The sequence below is a fragment of the Calidris pugnax genome, unplaced genomic scaffold (genome assembly GCF_001431845.1).
Source record: "Calidris pugnax isolate Ruff unplaced genomic scaffold, ASM143184v1 scaffold22, whole genome shotgun sequence".
Classification (NCBI taxonomy): Eukaryota; Metazoa; Chordata; class Aves; order Charadriiformes; family Scolopacidae; genus Calidris; species Calidris pugnax.
The window spans coordinates 250,345-269,422 of NW_015090763.1; the positions used below are offsets into that span (position 1 = coordinate 250,345).

General features: G+C 47.9%; 1 protein-coding gene across 1 annotated transcript in view; it reads left to right on the plus strand.

The window, feature by feature from the left end:
- Positions 1 to 6,422: 6,422 nt before the first annotated feature.
- The window catches only part of URM1 (ubiquitin related modifier 1), an 18,788-nt gene continuing 6,132 nt past the window's right edge, over positions 6,423 to 19,078 (plus strand). The window contains exons 1-2 of the mRNA XM_014945702.1: positions 6,423 to 6,439; positions 6,953 to 7,023. Coding sequence (XP_014801188.1) covers positions 6,423 to 6,439; positions 6,953 to 7,023 — 88 coding nt within the window. The remainder of the gene's footprint in view (positions 6,440 to 6,952; positions 7,024 to 19,078) is intronic.

Genomic DNA, 19,078 nt, shown 5'->3' on the forward strand with positions numbered 1-19,078 from the left:
CGCACGCCGGCGAGATGGCTTCGCCTTTAAGCAGTGACAGGGAAATAGTCTGGCCTAAAGAAGGGCCTATCCTTTGGTGTGCTCTTTAGAAATGGAAATAGGCGATTCCCCTGAGTGGTTCCAGTGTAACCAGGAGCAGGGCCGAGGGACGGCTTCTCCCCCTCCGCGCTGAAGGGGCTGTGGTGCAGGGGATTCCACCAAAATGATGGTTGGCGGAAAGCGCCTGCGTCTCATCATCCTGCGTGCGGCAGGGAAGGGACGGCAGCTTCCCTCCTTAAAGCAGAAAGGCTTCATTAAGGAAAGAAAAGTCTCTGTGGCCATTTGCTGCTTAGCTCTGGAGCAGTGTGGGGTGGCCAGGCTGTGTGGCAGGGTGAGGCTCGGGGAGCAGGGGACGGGTCCAGCTCTGCTCTTTTCGAGCCTGGCCCCTTTCAGTGGCAAATCCCACCTTTTAAAATGACCTGGGGTTTGACCTTCTTTTTCTCCTGGTTAATTAAAAATCCCACCCATAGGCACAAATGAGGCCAGGCCAGGCTCTGGGAGAGCTGTGGGCAGTTGGGGCCATGCAGCCCCAGGAATGGCAGGTGATGGTGACTCTGTCCTAGGCCAGGACATTCCCCTGCTCGGGAAGGGGGTCGTTGCCCACATCTCTCCAGATCCCTCGCCAAATGATCCCAGGCTCGTGAAGTGGGATACGACCCCTGCCATGCCACATCCCCCTCCTCGGTACGGCCCTGCCTTCCTCGAGGGTGCCGATTCGGGGTCTGATCCTGCCCTGGAGGTGACAGCTCCCACCACCACATGGGACCCCGCAGACCCCCAGCGCGGTGCCAACGGGGCCAAGGGCTCCAGGGTGGCCAGAGCCTCCCTCCTCCCCTCCGGCCATCCAAAAGCGGCCTCCGCCTCGGCCGCAGGAAGAGGCTAACAGCGGCGGGCCCAGCCAACCTCCTCAGCTTTGAGTATCACTTTCAGCTATTCTGAAGGTTAAACGCCTGTTTAGAGCTCCCTATTGAAGGTAGAGCCGGGGGTGCGGCATTGTTCGGCCGCCCTCCCGCTTTGTCTGGCCGCTTTCAGGGATGCCCTGAATGGGAAGCGGCCTCCCCCAGCCCAGCACCCCGGCAGAAGGGCTCCTGGGGGAGAGCCGCTTCCTCCCGCCCTAATGACATTCAGGCCTCCATCGGTTCAGCTCCCGCTTTCTTTCTGCTGCAGTTTAACCCGGGCACAGAGGCCGGGCTCCATCTTACTGATCTCTGCTTGACACCCAATTACCACATGAATGGGAGAGAAAGGCTGCAAAAGGCTTTAACTCCCACTGACCCTCCTTCCCCTCTGCCTGCTTCCCCCTCTTCCCCCGTCCTACCCCCATCGCCTTTCTCCCGGCGGAGGGAGTTCAAAACTGAGACGGGGGTGGGAGGGGGGAAAAAAAATCAAACAAAGCCCCGAGTAAGGAAACCCATTGTCGCCGCCTCCGCGATGGCTCCCCATTTCGCCAGCTATTGTTCCCCTTGAAGTTTGACTTGCTGTGTGGAAGGATGCGAGCAGCTGTTTGCGCATTCCCCTGATGTTTTATTGAAAAATAATTGAATCGTCAGTTCGGGGCTCTCTGATAAAATGTTTCCTCGTTAGCGCTGGGCCCTGTTGTGTTTATAAACTACGTTTCCCCGTAAAACGTGATGGCGACCTAAGCCGTTCCCTCCAGAATAAAACCCTCGGCGGAGGGACGAAGGCACGTCCCTTCTGCGCTGAAGGGGAGAGGAAAACCATGCAAACAGCAGGGAAAAAAGGAAAAAAAAAAAATCCAGTACTGAGACAAAAGAAATTAAACTCTCTTTATTGCCAGGCTCAATTTCCAACCTGTTCTTTTGTTTGGTGCAGTTGACTTTGCAGGAAAGGGGGGTGGTGGCCGGAGCACCCTCATGGGCTGCTGCTTGCCCGGCATGACCGGGGTGAGCAGCACGGCTACCTGGGGACGCCGTCCCACGCTGGGGACTGAGGGACCTGCCATGAAAAATTGGATATAAAAAGAGAAGTTTAGCTTAAGTAAAGCCCAGTGACACATCCCCATGTTGTGTCTGTGCTACTGTGTTACAGCGAACTGAACGGAGGGTACGCATTCACCCCAGGAGCCCTGCTTTTATCTGGTTTTGCTTTATGCACCCGTTTATCAAATAATGTTTACAGCACTTTAGAAATAGCAACGTCAGCATTACACTTTCTAGAGGAGATTACACTCTTGCTTTCCCCATCCCCAAGCATATGCTGGGAGAATTAGTGATGCTCTGATTTGAGCACCCAGCACGGAGACAGGACTCACTCCTCTCCCAAGCACCCGATGTCCATAAAAACATCCCCCGTATCTCATATGGTCGCTGACTCTATTTCCAGGGCAATTGTTAACAGTAACCAGCTTTGAATGCTTGAATGAGCCAAACTGGTATTTATGATTACTGATCTCTTTCTTTTTAAATTATTTTTGCTTGTCCAGGGAAGTGCTAACCCTAAATCTCTAATATTTTGTTGGATTTCTATAACTCGGGAATCAAGATTCTTTTAGGAGCCAGTTCTCCTATTATGTGGCCTCGTAAATGATTTCTGGAAGCAAGAATAGCTCGTATAAAACCATAACTGCAAACACTGATCTGGAGTCCAGATTACCAGACCCTCTGTATACAGCATCTTTCAGTCATTTCTGAAGTGTACAGAAGATTTTTGTCTAAGGCTTCTTTCCTCAGCTGGTTTCCCATAAAATCCGTTCAACATCCTGGGCCATATCTCCGAGATACTCAAAAACCTGGGGATTTAGCGATATTTAAAATCCAGCTGGAATTTTTGGATGAAGACCACGGTCAACAGCTTCACGTCTCTGCCATCACGTAACCCCGGCAGCGATTGGAGCGTTCATCTGCGCTTGGGACCGGCCTTTCCTGGGGCCCAGCCCGGAGAATGATCTCCTCCGAGAACAAAAGGCCATTACAAACACCACCACCTTCTGCTCTCGGGGTTAGGCATACTCTGACCCCCGTTAGCATAAACGAAGGGCAATCTGTCTGCGTAAATTTATGCCCCTTACACATAATGCGCTGTGTATATGTGTATATATTACATTTCTATGTGCATGTGTGCACGCATTCATGTCTTTTTTTTTAAGCCAAACCGTCCATGGAGCAGAGTGAGGTTTAAGGGGCTGCAGTTTTTCCACCAGTGCTGCCCAGCGCAGCTCCACGGCGTGGGGGAAGAGGAGCTTGCGCCGTTGCACAGCCCAGCTGTCACCGCCATGGCTGCATCCCGCCCGCGTACACGCTTCTCCCTCTGGGGACAGGGGGAGAAAACAAACAGGCGACAGATGTGAGCCGCGTTGTTTAACGTGGTGCTGGAAGGTGCCTGGTGCCGCGGGGATGCGCTCGCTGGGAGAGGCTGCCCTGAGCAGAAGGGGCTGCTCAACTGCCGCCTTCTCTGACGCGCATCTTCCATGGTGGTGACAGGAGCTGATACAATAAAGAATGCCTGCTTTCTAAAACTCCAAATTGAGTCTTAGAGAGTTTCTGTGTTGCCAACTTAAGGCATCAGAGCGGTCATTAGTCTCACCCGGCCTCGCCATTTCTGCTTCCTCACTAAAAATTCAAATTAACTGCGAGGCAGCAGGTTGGCTTCGCTGCTGGGAAATCTGTACTGCAGCTCCTTGCCTTTGCACAGAAGAAGCAATCCCAGCATGTGAAAAAGGGCTCTGTGCACAGCAAGGTGCCAACTTAATGTAGAAATAGGTATTTTTAAAATAACATGGCCTGGTCTAAGAGCCTTGCACACATCACAGCAAGGTGCCAACTTAATGCAGAAATAGGTATTTTAAAATAACATGGCCTGGTCTAAGAGCCTCGCACACATCTCTGGAGGCATGGGCCTCCTTCCCAGGAGCCCTGAGGAGACTATAGAATCATAGAATGGTTAGAGTCGGAAAGGACCTTAAAGATCATCAAGTTCCAACCCCCCGCCCATGGACACCTCCCACCAGGCCAGGTTGCTCCAAGCCCCATCCAGCCTGGCCTTGAACCCCTCCAGGGATGGGGCAGCCACAGCTTCTCTGGGCAACCTGTTCCAGTGCCTCACCACCCTCACAGAAAAGAATTTCTTTCTGGTATCTAACCTAAATATCCCTTCTTTCAATTTAAAACCATTACACCTCGTCTGATTGCTACACTCCCTCATAAAGAGTCCCTCCCCATCTCTCCTGTAGGCCCCCTTTAGGTACTGGAAGGCTGTTATAAGGTCTCCCCAGAGCCTTCTCTTCTCCAGGCTGAACCCCCCCAATTCTCTCACCCTGTCCTCACAGCAGAGGGGCTGCATCCCTCGGAACAGCTTCTTGGTCTCCTCTGGACCCATTCCAACAGGTCAATATCCTTCCTGTGTGGGCCCGGCTGCCGCCGCTGTGGTGGGGCTTCGGGTGCAGTCGCCCGCGGGGAACCAGGCCGGGGTGTCAGGCAGCGCCGGGGTGCCTTCCCGCGGCCCTGCGGCCCCGGCCTCACCGGTGCGGCCCAGGCAGTGCGGGGCTGGGCCCGGGCCGCGCCGCCCTGCCCTGCCCTGCCCTCCTCCGCCGGGGCGGCGGCGTGGCCTCGCCCACGGCTCTGTGTGAGCGTCTCGTACAAATCCTTTCCTTTCTCCCCTTTTAACCTTTTTTTTTTTTTTAATTATTAAAATTATTTATAAAAACCTTCCATTCGTTTTCCGGCTTTTTTTCCTCTGTGTTTATCTGTGCGTGTGTCTGTATCTATGTGTGTGTGTGTGTGCACTCGCTTTGCTCTGTCTTTCAGTTATTTCAGTTCGGTGTAAAATAGCCGGGTTCCCGCTTTGTAGCATCTGGGTTTTCAGGTCTGTGTTGCCGTAGGACCTGCCTCGCTAACGCTGTGTCGCTGGGAAGTTAAAGTGTTTGCGCTGGAAGTCTGTGCGCATTTATGGGAATACTTGTCTTATTTCGTTAAAGCCTCCTTTTAGCAGAAGCTAAAAGACTACTATTTATTTGCTTTTTCCCACCCTTTCACAAACACAGAGATGTCATAACCCTTTAAATACCCTTCTCCTTAAGAATCCTTTCCTCAGTCTTTCCCACTTCCAGCTGCAGCAACTCTCCTAATTTTCCCAGAAGAGTGAGATGCATTTTTGCTTCCCTTGGAAATGCATAAATGAGCTCTCTATGTACGAATCGCAGCTGAGTTCCCCCCAGCTAGCGCATTACAGAAGGACCTTATCTTGCAATCTACATTTCCCACTGTAACAAAGCGTGACCTTGTTTTCATTACATAAAAAAATGTTTTTCATATAATTGCTGTGACTTGTTCTCTCACATGAATCTCGGCTCACGTTAATAATCGCTGCTTCAATTTTCAGATAACTATTTTTTGTGAGCTGGTGGAAGAACACCAACAGAGTGCTCTTTAGGAGAGTTGCTGCATATAAGTAATGCTGCCGAGGGTTAAACAAGGGTTCTGTTGTGCTCTTCCATTGCAGAGCCAAGAAAACCTAATGTGGCATTTTTGGATATTGAATTTAAAGGAACTTAGTAATGTCTGGATGTATCTTTGTTGATATTTAGGTGGGGATTATTTATTTTAAATAGTTCTCTTTATTATTGTGGTTTCCAAAGGATGTGAGACACCAGTAAGTTTCCAGAAAGTAACTTCATAAGAAAATTTTTCTGAAGTAATCTACGTTTCAGTTAGAAGAACATTTTGTCACAATTATTTGCCCTTTGAAAATGAGTTGGTTTTCAGTTGTGAGTTGAGTTTTTTAAGGGTTTCCTCATTGTTAAAACTCGGGCCACCCTGTGCAGTCTAGAGGCAAGAGCTCACACTATCTGCTTCTGTGTCCTGTTTATTATCCGTGTCCCTACTCAACATGATAAAGTTTTATAATCTTCTAAGACTGGATTTGGCCTGTGGTCTCCCAGCATCAGGAAAACTAATTTATGTTTGTAAAGCCCAAGATTTTCACAGGTGTTCTTTTTCCAGAAAAGGGATGTAGGTGAGATGCTTGCTGAGGCTTGTAAGTTGCATTTGTAAAAAATGAATTATTATTGTTTTTACGAGCCTAAGGAGATTGGGTACCTGGACCCAATTAAAATCTCATTTTCTTCAGGTGTGAGGACCAGCTCCTGTATTTGCCAGCCTCTGTGCAGTTTGCTTACACTTGATGTCTTGTGCTTGCAGAGGCCATCACTTAGTTATCTGAGCCTGGTCCCCCAGTATGTTCTGAATGTCAGAAGAGGGATGTTCATCAGGTTGATCAGTGGAGGAAGATTGTGTGTTTATTTATTTATTTTTACTTTAACTTGTCATCTTCTCCCAGTCATGTCCCTCCTAGGAGGGAAGGCTTGGTAGTAAGTAGATCAAGAAAGGGTTGCCAGGGCTTGAGGACCTGCTGGCTCTGCAGCTGACATGCTGTGTGACCTCCTGTGAGTCGTTTCCTTGCTCTGTTTACAAGTCCAAACAGGGGAGGGGGAGTATTTATTCCAGAAGGGTGCTACGTTTTTTCACATTTTGTGAAATGCCTTGAGACTTCTGGCTCAAAGGTGTTGGGGAGGAGCGATGCTGGCTGTGATACTGGTTGAGTTGAAGCAGGGCCGGTAGCTGAAGGGAGAGGGGAGGTGTGAGGCCAGAGGCTGCCTGGTGGGTTGTGTGTGTGTTGGGACAGGAGCTGTTTTCCTCTTCTGTTGGGACGATGCCTGGCACCGTGGGGTTCTGGCCCGTGACGGAGCCTCCTGTATGTGTTGGCGATGGGAGATGGCAACTTCCCCTGCGAACTTGTGGTTTGCGACCGGGGAAAGAAAGACAAAGGGAATCCTGTGCTAAATATAGTCTGTGTCATTTGTTTTCTCTGTTGGGGCATCTATGTAAATCGCCTCTTTTGTGTTGCCTGCCTTTTGACAATAAAGCAAAATCTCAGTGGTTCATTGTTTTTGTTTCAGAGGTGGTGCAGAACTCTTGTTTGATGGTGTCAAAAAGCATCAGGTGACTTTGCCCTGTCAACCAGAGCCTTGTGAGTATCAGAACCTGTTGGATAACTTGAAAGAATGACAGCAAGTGAAACAAAGCCAGTTTGTACAGCAGTTTCGTTAGTTTCGTTGCAACAAGAATCCATGTATTTTAAAAGCGCTTTCAGACACGCTGTGGGTAATACAGCTTGGCAGACGATGGTTAGTCCCCAAAGTAAATACCAAGCAGAAATAGTCTGAGTGTATTTGCCAGCCTCTGCGTAGTTTGCTTACACTTGATGTCTTGTGCTTGCAGAGGCCATCACTTAGTTATCTGAGCCTGGTCCCCCAGTATGTTCTGAATGTCAGAAGAGGGATGTTCATCAGGTTGATCAGTGGAGGAAGATTGTGTGTTTATTTATTTATTTTTACTTTAACTTGTCATCTTCTCCCAGTCATGTCCCTCCTAGGAGGGAAGGCTTGGTAGTAAGTAGATCAAGAAAGGGTTGCCAGGGCTTGAGGACCTTCTGGCTCTGCAGCTGACATGCTGTGTGACCTCCTGTGAGTCGTTTCCTTGCTCTGTTTACAAGTCCAAACAGGGGAGGGGGAGTATTTATTCCAGAAGGGTGCTACGTTTTTTCACATTTTGTGAAATGCCTTGAGACTTCTGGCTCAAAGGTGTTGGGGAGGAGCGATGCTGGCTGTGATACTGGTTGAGTTGAAGCGGGGCCGGTAGCTGAAGGGAGAGGGGAGGTGTGAGGCCAGAGGCTGCCTGGTGGTTTGTGTGTGTGTTGGGACAGGAGCTGTTTTCCTCTTCTGTTGGGACGATGCCTGGCACCGTGGGGTTCTGGCCCGTGACGGAGCCTCCTGTATGTGTTGGCGATGGGAGATGGCAACTTCCCCTGCGAACTTGTGGTTTGCGACCGGGGAAAGAAAGACAAAGGGAATCCTGTGCTAAATATAGTCTGTGTCATTTGTTTTCTCTGTTGGGGCATCTATGTAAATCGCCTCTTTTGTGTTGCCTGCCTTTTGACAATAAAGCAAAATCTCAGTGGTTCATTGTTTTTGTTTCAGAGGTGGTGCAGAACTCTTGTTTGATGGTGTCAAAAAGCATCAGGTGACTTTGCCCTGTCAACCAGAGCCTTGTGAGTATCAGAACCTGTTGGATAACTTGAAAGAATGACAGCAAGTGAAACAAAGCCAGTTTGTACAGCAGTTTCGTTAGTTTCGTTGCAACAAGAATCCATGTATTTTAAAAGCGCTTTCAGACACGCTGTGGATAATACAGGATGGTTAGTCCTCAAAGTAAATACCAAGCAGAAATAGTCTGAGCATCCTTCCTGTCGTCTAAGCATTTGTCAATTGAGGCCTTCCTTAAGACTTTTGCCCTCTTCCTCCTGGATAGACAACAGTCTCTGAGTGTTTCCATCAAGTCTACATTTGTCTTGCTTGATACGTGAAGCCACCAATAACCTCCTCTCTCCCTTGTTTTGCCTTGCCTGTCCTGAGGTTTCCAAGAGGCATATATATGTGTGTGTATATGTGCATGTGCATATACATGTAGTGTATAGATATGTGGGGGTGTGTTTAGCACTGTAACAGAAATGTATTTTATCTACTCATTTGATGTTCAAATCTATGTAATCGTTTTCTATTAACTATGCAGTTGAAAGTGGCAAAGCTAATGCTCACGTGTGATGCTGGACATCCTGCCTAGGGCCTTCCCTACAGTAAAAAAGAGAATGCTGTTAAGATAAAGACTTGAGTATCCCGGTGATAAACAGTCATAATCTCTGGTTTGTGATTTGGAGTATCGATACTGAGAAGGGCTGTACCAACTCTCTCCTTTCTCCTTTATGTGTGTGCATACTTCAGCTGCAACGTAATTTTGCCACAGGTATGTTTTGAATTCTTCCGGCTTTATGCTTTATGCTATTTGAGAGTGGGATTATAAACTGAAATAATGCAAAGCATCAGGGAATGTTAACAACTAATATCTCATGAATGGCTAATACCATAATCTATGTGCTGCGAACGTTCAGGCCTGAAATCTTCTTGCTGTGCCTGGAAGTAATTAGAGATTGGTAGAAGCGCTTTTGATGCTTGGACATAAGTACGTGTAATTCAAATATAATAGGAGCAGTGGAATAGTGTGTTATCTTGTGGTTAAGGACAGGGACTCGGGATCCAGAAACATGACCTGATGCTGATTTGCTTCAGGAGTTTAGTCGTGCTGTTTAACTTTCCCCTGTTGCTAGTGAAGCAGTAGTGATACTTTCATGTATCACAAGAGAGTTCAGCATGAAATTCCAGCACTGTTAAAGCACTTAAGATCCTTAAATGGAATATAGTAAGGACATGCCAAAATACTAATTTAGTTGGTTTATAAACTTGGGGGCTAGAGCATAATTTCCTCAGTGTTCTGTAAATTTAAAATACCCAATGATATCCACTGCATTGATGGTGTTCAAACCATATCAGATGCTCGAGAAGAAGGGGTTATTACACGAGGTGTTTATTTCTGCCAGGGGAAGGGCGGAGATTAAGAATAATTCTTCTAGCCCAACGGTTGTCAGTGGCCTAATCCATTCCCACTTGAAATTGCCAGGAAGACTTCTACAGACTTCAGGAGGAGCTGGATTTATCCTAAAGGATAAATCTTTCCCTGAAGCCCTGGCTCAGTCTCGGGGTTCAAACTCATGATCTCCAGTGATTCATTCCAGATTCATTTAACACAGTATTGCTTCCAGCTTTTCATGCTGCCTTGTTTTTCAGGTGCTGCTATCCCTGCAACAAGAGTGGCAGGATGGACAGTGTGCCCACTTGCCAGCCCCGCCCTGGTTTGCAACCTGCTATTTTCATGTGCATTAAGTGACAGAGGTTTCAGTTTTGGGGCAGGTTGTGGTTTGCAGCAGCTGAGGAGCAGACACTGAATTACAAGGCTTCTGCTATGGTGACATTCAGAGCCAGCAGGGATGGAGTAGGCAGACATACAGTTAACACCTGACAGTAAGGGATCACTGGAGACACCCCTGAGGCTTCTGCTATGGTGACATTCAGAGTCAGCAGGGATGGAGTAGGCAGACATACAGCTGACAGACATACAGCTGACAGTAAGGGATCACTGGAGACACCCCTTATAATATTTCTGGATGAAAATTATGTTGTAGAAGTGAGGAATCAGTAGAAATGGATCAGAAACACGTGAATAAGAAATTTGGTAAATTCTTGTAACTTTTTATTATTCCCAATGCCTTGTATTTTCCTCACTCACATTAAGAAAGTTTAATTCACCTATCTCTGGGTAAATAAAGATATAGGTAGTATGTTCCCTGCTGACCTCGTGCAGCCAGAATTGCAAGGATGAGAGAAAAACCAGCTCAGTGGTACTCGGTGCGTACTTCCTGTTGCTTTCCTTACCCCAAATGTCCATCACGTAATACTCTGGGGAAAGATCTGTAGTATGAACGCTGCGTGAAGACCTGCACTTCTAACCCCATTTTAACTGATTTCATTAGCCGTCAAGCTTATTTTTGGCCATCTTGGCCTCTCTTACCCACTCTTCCTTTCTTTCTAGGTTATTTTTGTCTTTGTCCTCTTTTTTGCGGAGCAGCTGCTTCTCTCTGGGACATTGGACACAGCGATATTTTAATTTTTTAGGCATTTTTATAGATATCCTAGAGGTGAGGGGAGATGGAGAATTATATGAAGAAAAGTACCTACAAGTATTTATGCAAATAAAACAAGCTGTGCTCCATAGTTGACAAGGGCAGCGTTCTCTGAATGATAATAATGTTGTTTGGACAAATTCTTAGCTCATCATTTCCTTTTTCCTGGTAACAGGCACCAGGTGGAAAGTAGGTGGGTTCCAGATCCAGGTAACTTTTTCAAGAAAATTTGATTCTCTGTCCTTTTCTGATGCCTGGAGATGGGCTCCTGGAGGGATTAGGAAAGACAGGAGGCAGAAAGCTGCAAATGGGCCAAGAACAAGCCACGAGGGGTAGAGCCGTGCGGTGGGACCTATTTTTATTATCCAGGGGGCTTTTTGTATCCTAATGTTGGTAAAACAGCAGTTCCAAAGCGGAGCTGTCTTAGCCTGTGTGTTAGAAGTTGCTGCCGAGAAGGAACTTAAAAAGGTGTGGTCTGTCTGTAGAGGCAGAGGGATTTAGATAAGCCAGACTTTGTGCAGGACTGTGTAATCTTCTGGAGCGATGGCAGAAAGAAGACCTCAGGTTAAACAGGAACCTTGTCCCAAATCGCTGGCTATTTTGATGATCCCATTGATAATGCTGTTAAAGGATCTAAAGGCATTACTGCCCCGTTGGCTTATTCTGCATAAAAACAGTGTGTGTGGGAGAAGGCAGCTGGGGGAATAACGATATTTGTCACACGGAGAGAGGATTAAATTGGCAGGGAAATCAACTTTATTTTCAAGCATCTAAGAGGCTATTAGAGACAATGGAGCATAAAAGAGAGAAACCCTAAATTAAAAACTGAAAATGTATTTGGCAGCCTCCTCCTGAAACAAGCCACAGTAATTTAACCAAGTGCTTCAGTAATCAAATAGATCATTGTGTGACTGCTCTGCAAGTGATGCCGGAGCTCCTTCCTCCATCTCACAGTGGTGGGTTTGTCTATGGCCATGCCACTTGCGTGGACGCTGCGGGAAGGGTAGGAAGCCACTGGCATTGTTTAACCCCTGGAGTTGGTGCAGTTTTAGCTCAGCAGCGTCGTGCTGATGAAGAGTGTTTACAAAACCCCTCTGCTGTGCTCCCTACTGGACGTTGTATCCGAAGGTTGGGGCTGTTTGTGAAGTCTCTGGCAGTTGTGCTGCAGGCTGCTCAGCAGCAGGTCCAGGCCTTCCAATTCCAGCTTCTCCCGTGGTTTCAGTGATGGGACTTGTGTTTTTGGAGCAGCAGTGATCGCTCGGACCTTCTGGGGTAATCAAGAATTCACTGTGTGTTTTGGCACTTACAAGCCTGGAAGGATAAATTTTTAATCAGTGTGTTTTGGTAATTGTTTGTGGCTTCCCTTTACCAAAACCCCGGGGAAAAAGCCTGTTGCTAATCAGATTTTTTTTTTTTTTCAAAGGGAAAATGAAAATAATCTGCCAAGTGCTGCTTATGTTAAATCTCCGTAGAGAAGAGCGTGGTCTGCTCCTCGAGAGCTTTGCTTTCCAGGGGTCTTGTTCTGCACAGCATGGAGGGCTGCGGGGGAGTTGGGAGCATTCATCTTCTTGGAGAGGAGCCTGGGGATCTCAAGAGATCAGACCTGGGTTAGAGGCAGAGTGGCTTAAAAAATACTGCATGGCATGTGTTCAGAGTTGACTGGGCTGCTGTGCCAAAAACAACGTGTAAAATCAAGAGTGGCAGTTGGCATCAGTTGTCTGTAAGTGCCCCGTGCTATTGCTAGGTAGTGTGTTGTGGTTATTAATATGCTGGTATGCTTTTATCACTAGGTTTATTATTCCTAACATTTGAAAACTTACTCCAAAGAAAGAATAAAAATATATTTGATAATGCAGAGACGTATTAGAAGAATGATAAAAAGCCAACGTAGCCCTATGGAATTTCAGGCCATTTTTAGCCACAGTGTATGGTACTCGCAGGTCTCAAGTGACTCTGGGGTTATTCCCCTGCTTGTGCATCTCTCTTAGGAAGGTGATTATAGATTGACTGGCCAGGAGAAGAGGACTTGGTGGGTTATGCAGGGTGGGACCTCAGCCTGGACTAGCTCAGCCCTGGATCCTGACAGCTTTTCCCAGCAATCGGTGTGAGCAGCCACATTCGTAGCCCCGGGAGCCCGGTGTGATGCTGCAGGGCTGCCCTGGCCACGATGGAGCGGTCCCTGCCGCGTTGGCAGCCCTGGTGTGGGGCTCAGTGGTCCCTGCCGTGTTGGCAGCCCTGGTGTGGGGCTCAGTGGTTCCTCCCATGGCTTCGGGTCCCCGTCCCAAGGAACCGAGTCCTTCAGAGGGAATGGGGAACCAAACGCACGGCCTCGGCTCCCAACGCTCCTCCAGGAGGCCGTGGAGCTGTGTTACTGGATCAGCTCATCCCAACTCATTGTGGAAGGAGCTTCCCAGGCGCCGAGAAAAACCCATCCCTTGTGTGTGACCAAATCCCCGGGATAACAAAGCCAGGCTGTTCCACCCTCCTTCCCAGCCGCTGTGTTGCGGTGCGGACACCTAGCAGGATAACCTTTCTGTACCAGTCATCGTCCTTCCCCCCCTCCCCCCCCCCGGCCCCTCTCTCCGCTCTCTCTTTTCTCTTGGTGGGATTTGCTGTGCTGACAGCGCTGTTCAGAGGGTGGCAGAGGAGCAGGGGCTGGGGAGGAGGATCCGGGCCCTTTAAACCGCTTAGCATGCGGTTCACACGGCTCCGGGCCAGCTGTTCCTTTCTCCTCCTGCCCTCACTCGCAGGAGTTGTTTGCTGAGCTCAGAGCTCCTGTGCAAAATTGCTTTTCAAAAGAGCCACTTTCTGCTTAATTAAACAATGAGCCGCCGTCCCTCTGCACATCTGTAAAGCTCCCTCCGCAGCCCCTTTATCCCACAAACTGCTCCATTCTTACCTCCATTCACTTGTAAATCTTACCCCCCCTCTCCTCCACCCTGATCATCTCACTGGCCCTTTCTTTTCCCCTTTCAAGTAAGACTGAGGAGGTTGGAGTATCTGTGGGGGTGGCTGGGTTGGGTGGACAGGAATCGGGTTTAATGGTGCTTGCTGTATATGAAAGTCTAATAATAGCAAAGCAGATCTGAGCCCAGAAGTGAGAGGAGAGGACTGGACTCTGCACGATTTCTGTATTTAGAGGAATAAAATCATGTCAGTTCCTGAGCCGAGACTCTGACTCATCCAGCAGCCGGAGGGGACACCGGCCACCAGCCAGGCTGGCAGGGGGGGCAAGGAGTTGACTTCAAGGCGCTTTCTGATCCAGCTGGCAGTGCCAGGGAGAGCCCAGCCCAGGGGATTCCCTCGGCCAGGCTGGCTTCGTGCAGGGCAGTGCCAGGCTGCCAGGGAATCCCTCTGCAGGCTGGCAGGAGCAGCACCTTCCTCTGTGGTCTGGGGTCTCACTTCAGCTCTGGGTAGTCTCTTGTAATAGAGATAAGGTTTCCTTTTTAACCCTCGGTGTTGTGCACACACACACACACACACACAAAACCCAGAAGCCAGGAAAATAGGAGAGAGGGGAAATTTCAGTTTGATGGATTTCGGTTAAGCTTTACGCCCGCAGTTAGTAATGCATTCTCTGAATTGTCTTCCTGAGCAGCTTAAAAAAATTAACCAGCAACATTCAAGGTTAAGCAGGATAAATGAATGGAAAAGTGATGAGGTGGGATATCTCCTTTATCACCGGGAAGGACAGATTATAGCCAGGGTGACGCAATATCATCTAGCATAGATTGATAGGGAGGGATGAAGAAATGGGAGTTTGGTGCATTAGCAGAAGATTCTTGACTGCAAAACTATTAGACCATGGCATAGTCTCCTTGGGGTTTGGTAGCTGGTCTACATTGCTCGAGCATCTTAAAATCAGAGCAGGGCAAGGCTTGGGATGGTCATTTGTTGAGCTTAATTCTGCTCTGGCAGAGGGATAAGATCACAGGACCTGTTAACGAGATGTTATTTTTAATGTCTGCAATTCTGAGTGTCTTAAAATCAGAGCGGGGCAAGGCTTGGGATGGTCATTTGTGGAGCCTAATTCTGCTCTGGCAGAGGGATAAGATCACAGGACCTGTTAACGAGATGTTATTTTTAATGTCTGCAATTCCCAGTCTGGCACTTCACTGCTGGTGCCATAGTCTTTGGGGCTCTCCGGGTTCCTTCCTTTGACAATTTTGAACGAGAGGCAAGACCCTGGCCCAGCACTAGTGATCTGTGATCCTAATTAAAAGAGACAGTTTGGTGCGCTGGCATTTATTGGGGAGCCTGAACCAACAATAGCGTTGGGTGTTATGGAATTAGATACTCTGACTTTGGAAGTGAGTAGGGATTAGGTTTACCCTGAGGATCAGCTCGGAGCTGCTTTTTTGTCATGGGAGTTGATGGATCTGGAGGCTCGCTGCTGGCTAGCGAGGGGGATTGGAGATTCCTTGAACTTGTGTTCTCCTACTAGGGAGTGGAAGATCCCAAGCGGCTCCTCTCCAGTTCGTGAACGTTGTGATTAAAATCTCAGGGCTGAGAATTGCTGGGTGATGACTGGGATCTGAGTCTTCGCTGCTAACAGGAGGGCTATGAAAGACTCCTGTGATCCTTTACCCTTGTGTGGACACAAGAAAATGAGAAGAGCATTGCTCTTTTAGCTGAGAAGTGAGAAAAAGATGTCATAACACAATTAAAAATTACAGAAGCCAAGACCTTGACATTCATTTGTAGCAGACAAGAACAGATGAGAGCAAGGACTGGGATTCTCTTGTGTCTGGCTGTAGTTACCCCCTACTTTTTTCCCTAGTACTTAAATCACTGCCCACTCCAGTGTGTGGCAGGATTGGCTCCTGCGCTCGTCAGAGAAAATGGATTTTGCTTTTGCTGCAAAATTTTGCCTTGCTGCTCACTCTGCGTAGTACTGAACCCATTTGCCTGTGACTCCATTTCTATCAGCTATTCCAGGTCTTCTTCTGCAGTTTATGGCACACCATCATCTGCTTCAGCGAATGATTTGCATATCAGATGGGAGCCTGAAGGTTCCCTTAGCTTCCAAGCTCTTTTAGAGAGCAGATTCCTGGAGGGCCATCAGATTCAGCAGCAGAGAGAAGGCGTGCACCTGGAGGGGCAGCAGGTATCGGGAGCTGGTTTGTCTATTTTAAAAACAAGCTGCTTAAAGGAGGGAAAGGGGCATACAAATTGTCTTTCCATACATTTCCATGCAGGCAGGGGGAATAATGGCAGAGGAGCGGCAGGGAAGGGGCTTTGTCATGGTTACAGGCCGGTGGCTGAGAATGTGGGTGGAGCGGCGCTCGTCCAGAGTTAGTGACCTCAGCAAATTGGAGCTCAGCCATGGTCAGTATGATAAATGATCTTATTCTGGGTCAAAGAAATGGTACCCCACAGGGAGGTATCCGCAAGGCGGCCCGGGAAAGCGCTGTGCTCTTGCAGCACTGACCCCTTAGTGACCAGTGCTGCATATATCTTATTTATTACAGACCAGAAGGGAATTTTCCATGGTTTGGCCTTTATAGGGTTCCCCTATTTTCCTGAAATAAGCTCCCAGTTTTGCAGCCAAGGCAAAAATACAGGTGTAATTACACCCTCTGGGTGCCCTTTGCTGCACTGTCTGCTTTGTGCAGGTTTGTGTGTCGATTTTAAGGCAGGGGACACGGAGGTCTCCGGTCACTGCACGTGTGTGTGAATCTGCTGGTGACCTGTGTGCTCCCTGGCAGCCAAGAGCTGCGTGTCCGTGTCAACTGGTAATAAGGTTGTGCAAAATCCTTCTGCTTTTCTGCACATTTATCCATTCGGTGTGAGATCCTTCGAGTCCAACACCCAGCTTGGTGTTACTTTACTGGAGGCACCTGGTTTCCCTCTGCGCACAGCAAGTGTCCTCTTTGCTGAGTTATCACTGCTGAATCTGTCAGGCCTGGGAGGTTTTATTGAGCTAGGAAAGATCTATGAATTTTAGCCCTGGTTTTGAGGGTGCAAATGAACCTGGGCTCTTGTTCCAGGCAGTGCTAAAATGGAGTCTGAGATGCATTTCTCTTGCAGAGGAAGCTCAGCAGATTCTTCATCGAGGAGCAGTTGGAGTAATGCAGAAGATCAGGCCTTGGAGGATATGCCAGAGGACCGAGCAGACTGTGCAGCTCTGTCTGCCACAACCAGGAGTGTTTATGATGCAGCTGGGCTGAAAATGAGCCGAGGCTGTTGGGTTTTTGTATGCACGCTCGCTGCAGTTTCTGCATCCTGTCCGCTTGCGTGACAAGCCAATGACTTTGTGTCACTGCGAGCACACACTTCGTTTTCCTGAGCTGTGTGTTTCGCTGGGTGATTTGTTTTATGTATGTATTGTGGATTTGAGCTCCCATCTGTGCACTTGAACTAAGCAGTTTTCTCAAATGTTTGTCGGTTTTTCTTTTTTTAATTAACTTTAGATTATTTTTCCCGAGAATTTGGAGAGGTTTGATGTACTGTTAGCACAGGCAACAGAAGCTGTCTCTGTATACAAATGAGACAGGGATTTCCTATCATGTGCTTCAGTCCCTCCTTTGCAGTTTGAGAATATTTCAGCTTCCTTGGCCAGTTCATTTTTGCTTCTCTGCTGATGCTGCCAATGGCGAGGACAGTTAACTGTAATTAGAGTGGATTTTTTGGGGTGGATATTTACTTGCTTTGAATGAAATGGAGTAAGCTGCCAAAAGGATTTCATTGAGACTGCAGCAATGATAAAAGTATATTGTTACTGGGATGGGGTGGATTTGAGTTGGTGATATGGGAAGGAAATGCTGTATCGTCTCAGCTCTCACCTGAACCTCACTCCTGGGCCAAAATGCGTGGTTGCTTTTGCAGCCAAATGGCAGCACGTGTAGTACAACTCTGCTCCTGCAAATACCAAATGCCTCTGCTCTCTGATGGGGCCCAGCTTCAGCACCAACACGAGTGTAAAATTGCTGTGTTCTAGTGATGGTTTGACGTGCCAGCAGATACAGTGCCTGACCAGGCTGAGGTTTTTTTCCTTCCTTGTATGTCATTTTGTAGAGGACCTGCTGTTGGCAAAGCGAATCCCCAGCCTAGGGAGCTGGAAACCTGTTAGACCCGTGGCAGAGTATCAGAAAGAAAAGGTCTTAGGAACACTATGTAAGTCAACTGTAAGAGATAAGCAGTTGTGCTATAATTTACCTCTTATTATTTCCATCACGGTAACGTACAGAGTCCTGAGCTGGTGATCAAGACTGGTTTTTGAAGCGCTGAGCTGCAAGATGGCTTCTCCCCAGACCGCTCGCGATGGAAGTAATCTTGTTCCTTTTCAATATCTTACTTGTGGGAGATGGTTTTGGTGTGGCTCTGGTCATTTTTCATCCTTTATAATTGATTTGTTCTAGTAATATTGGTGTACCCAATGTAGAGACATGAAGGTGGGGGAAAAAATTCAATGCTGAGAAAGCAGCCAAAAGTATTATGTCTTCAGGTTGCCTGTGGAGAAGGGGGGGGTCTTAATTTTCGTTTCTGTTTAGAGCAGGGAAGCTCCAGGCATGCACAGGGGTATTGGATATTTTTCCTACTGTCTAAATTCTTCAGTCTGTGTGTACGTGACTTCTGGGGAGGAGTAAATGAATGTAGGCTCAGGTGGGGCTGGAAATAACTAGTATCAGAAAGAAAATGTCTTAGAAACACTAAGTAAGTCAACTGTAAGAGATAAGCAGTTGTGCTATAATTTACCTCTTATTATTTCCATCACGGTAACGTACAGAGTCCTGAGCTGGTGATCAAGACTGGTTTTTGAAGCGCTGAGCTGCAAGATGGCTTCTCCCCAGACCGCTCGCGATGGAAGTAATCTTGTTCCTTTTCAATATCTTACTTGTGGGAGATGGTTTTGGTGTGGCTCTGGTCATTTTTCATCCTTTATAATTGATTTGTTCTAGTAATATTGGTGTACCCAATGTAGAGACATGAAGGTGGGGGAAAAAATTCAATGCTGAGAAAGCAGCCAAAAGTATTATGTCTTCAGGTTGCCTGTGGAGAAGGGGGGGGTCTTAATTTTCGTTTCTGTTTAGAGCAGGGAAGCTCCAGGCATGCACAGGGGTATTGGATATTTTTCCTACTGTCTAAATTCTTCAGTCTGTGTGTACGTGACTTCTGGGGAGGAGTAAATGAATGTAGGCTCAGGTGGGGCTGGAAATAACATTTATTATGGAAGGAGAAGGGGTGAGGGAGTGTTCCAGCTCAGCTTGGAATAAATCAGTCCTCTCACCCCTTCGTCCAGGCTGCTTCGAGGTGGCTGTCTTTTATCCAGCTGGTGCGGCGTGTTGCTGTTTAAATGATCTCTCCTGAAAGGTCCCAGAGGAAAGGGCTGCTTATTCCACGCAAGGAGAATGGTCTATGGCACAGCTCATTGTTGTGTGCCCTGCTGCAAGTGCATAAATATGAAACAGCTCGCGGGCGTTGCTGCGGTGGGGCTGGTGTCCCCTTTGTG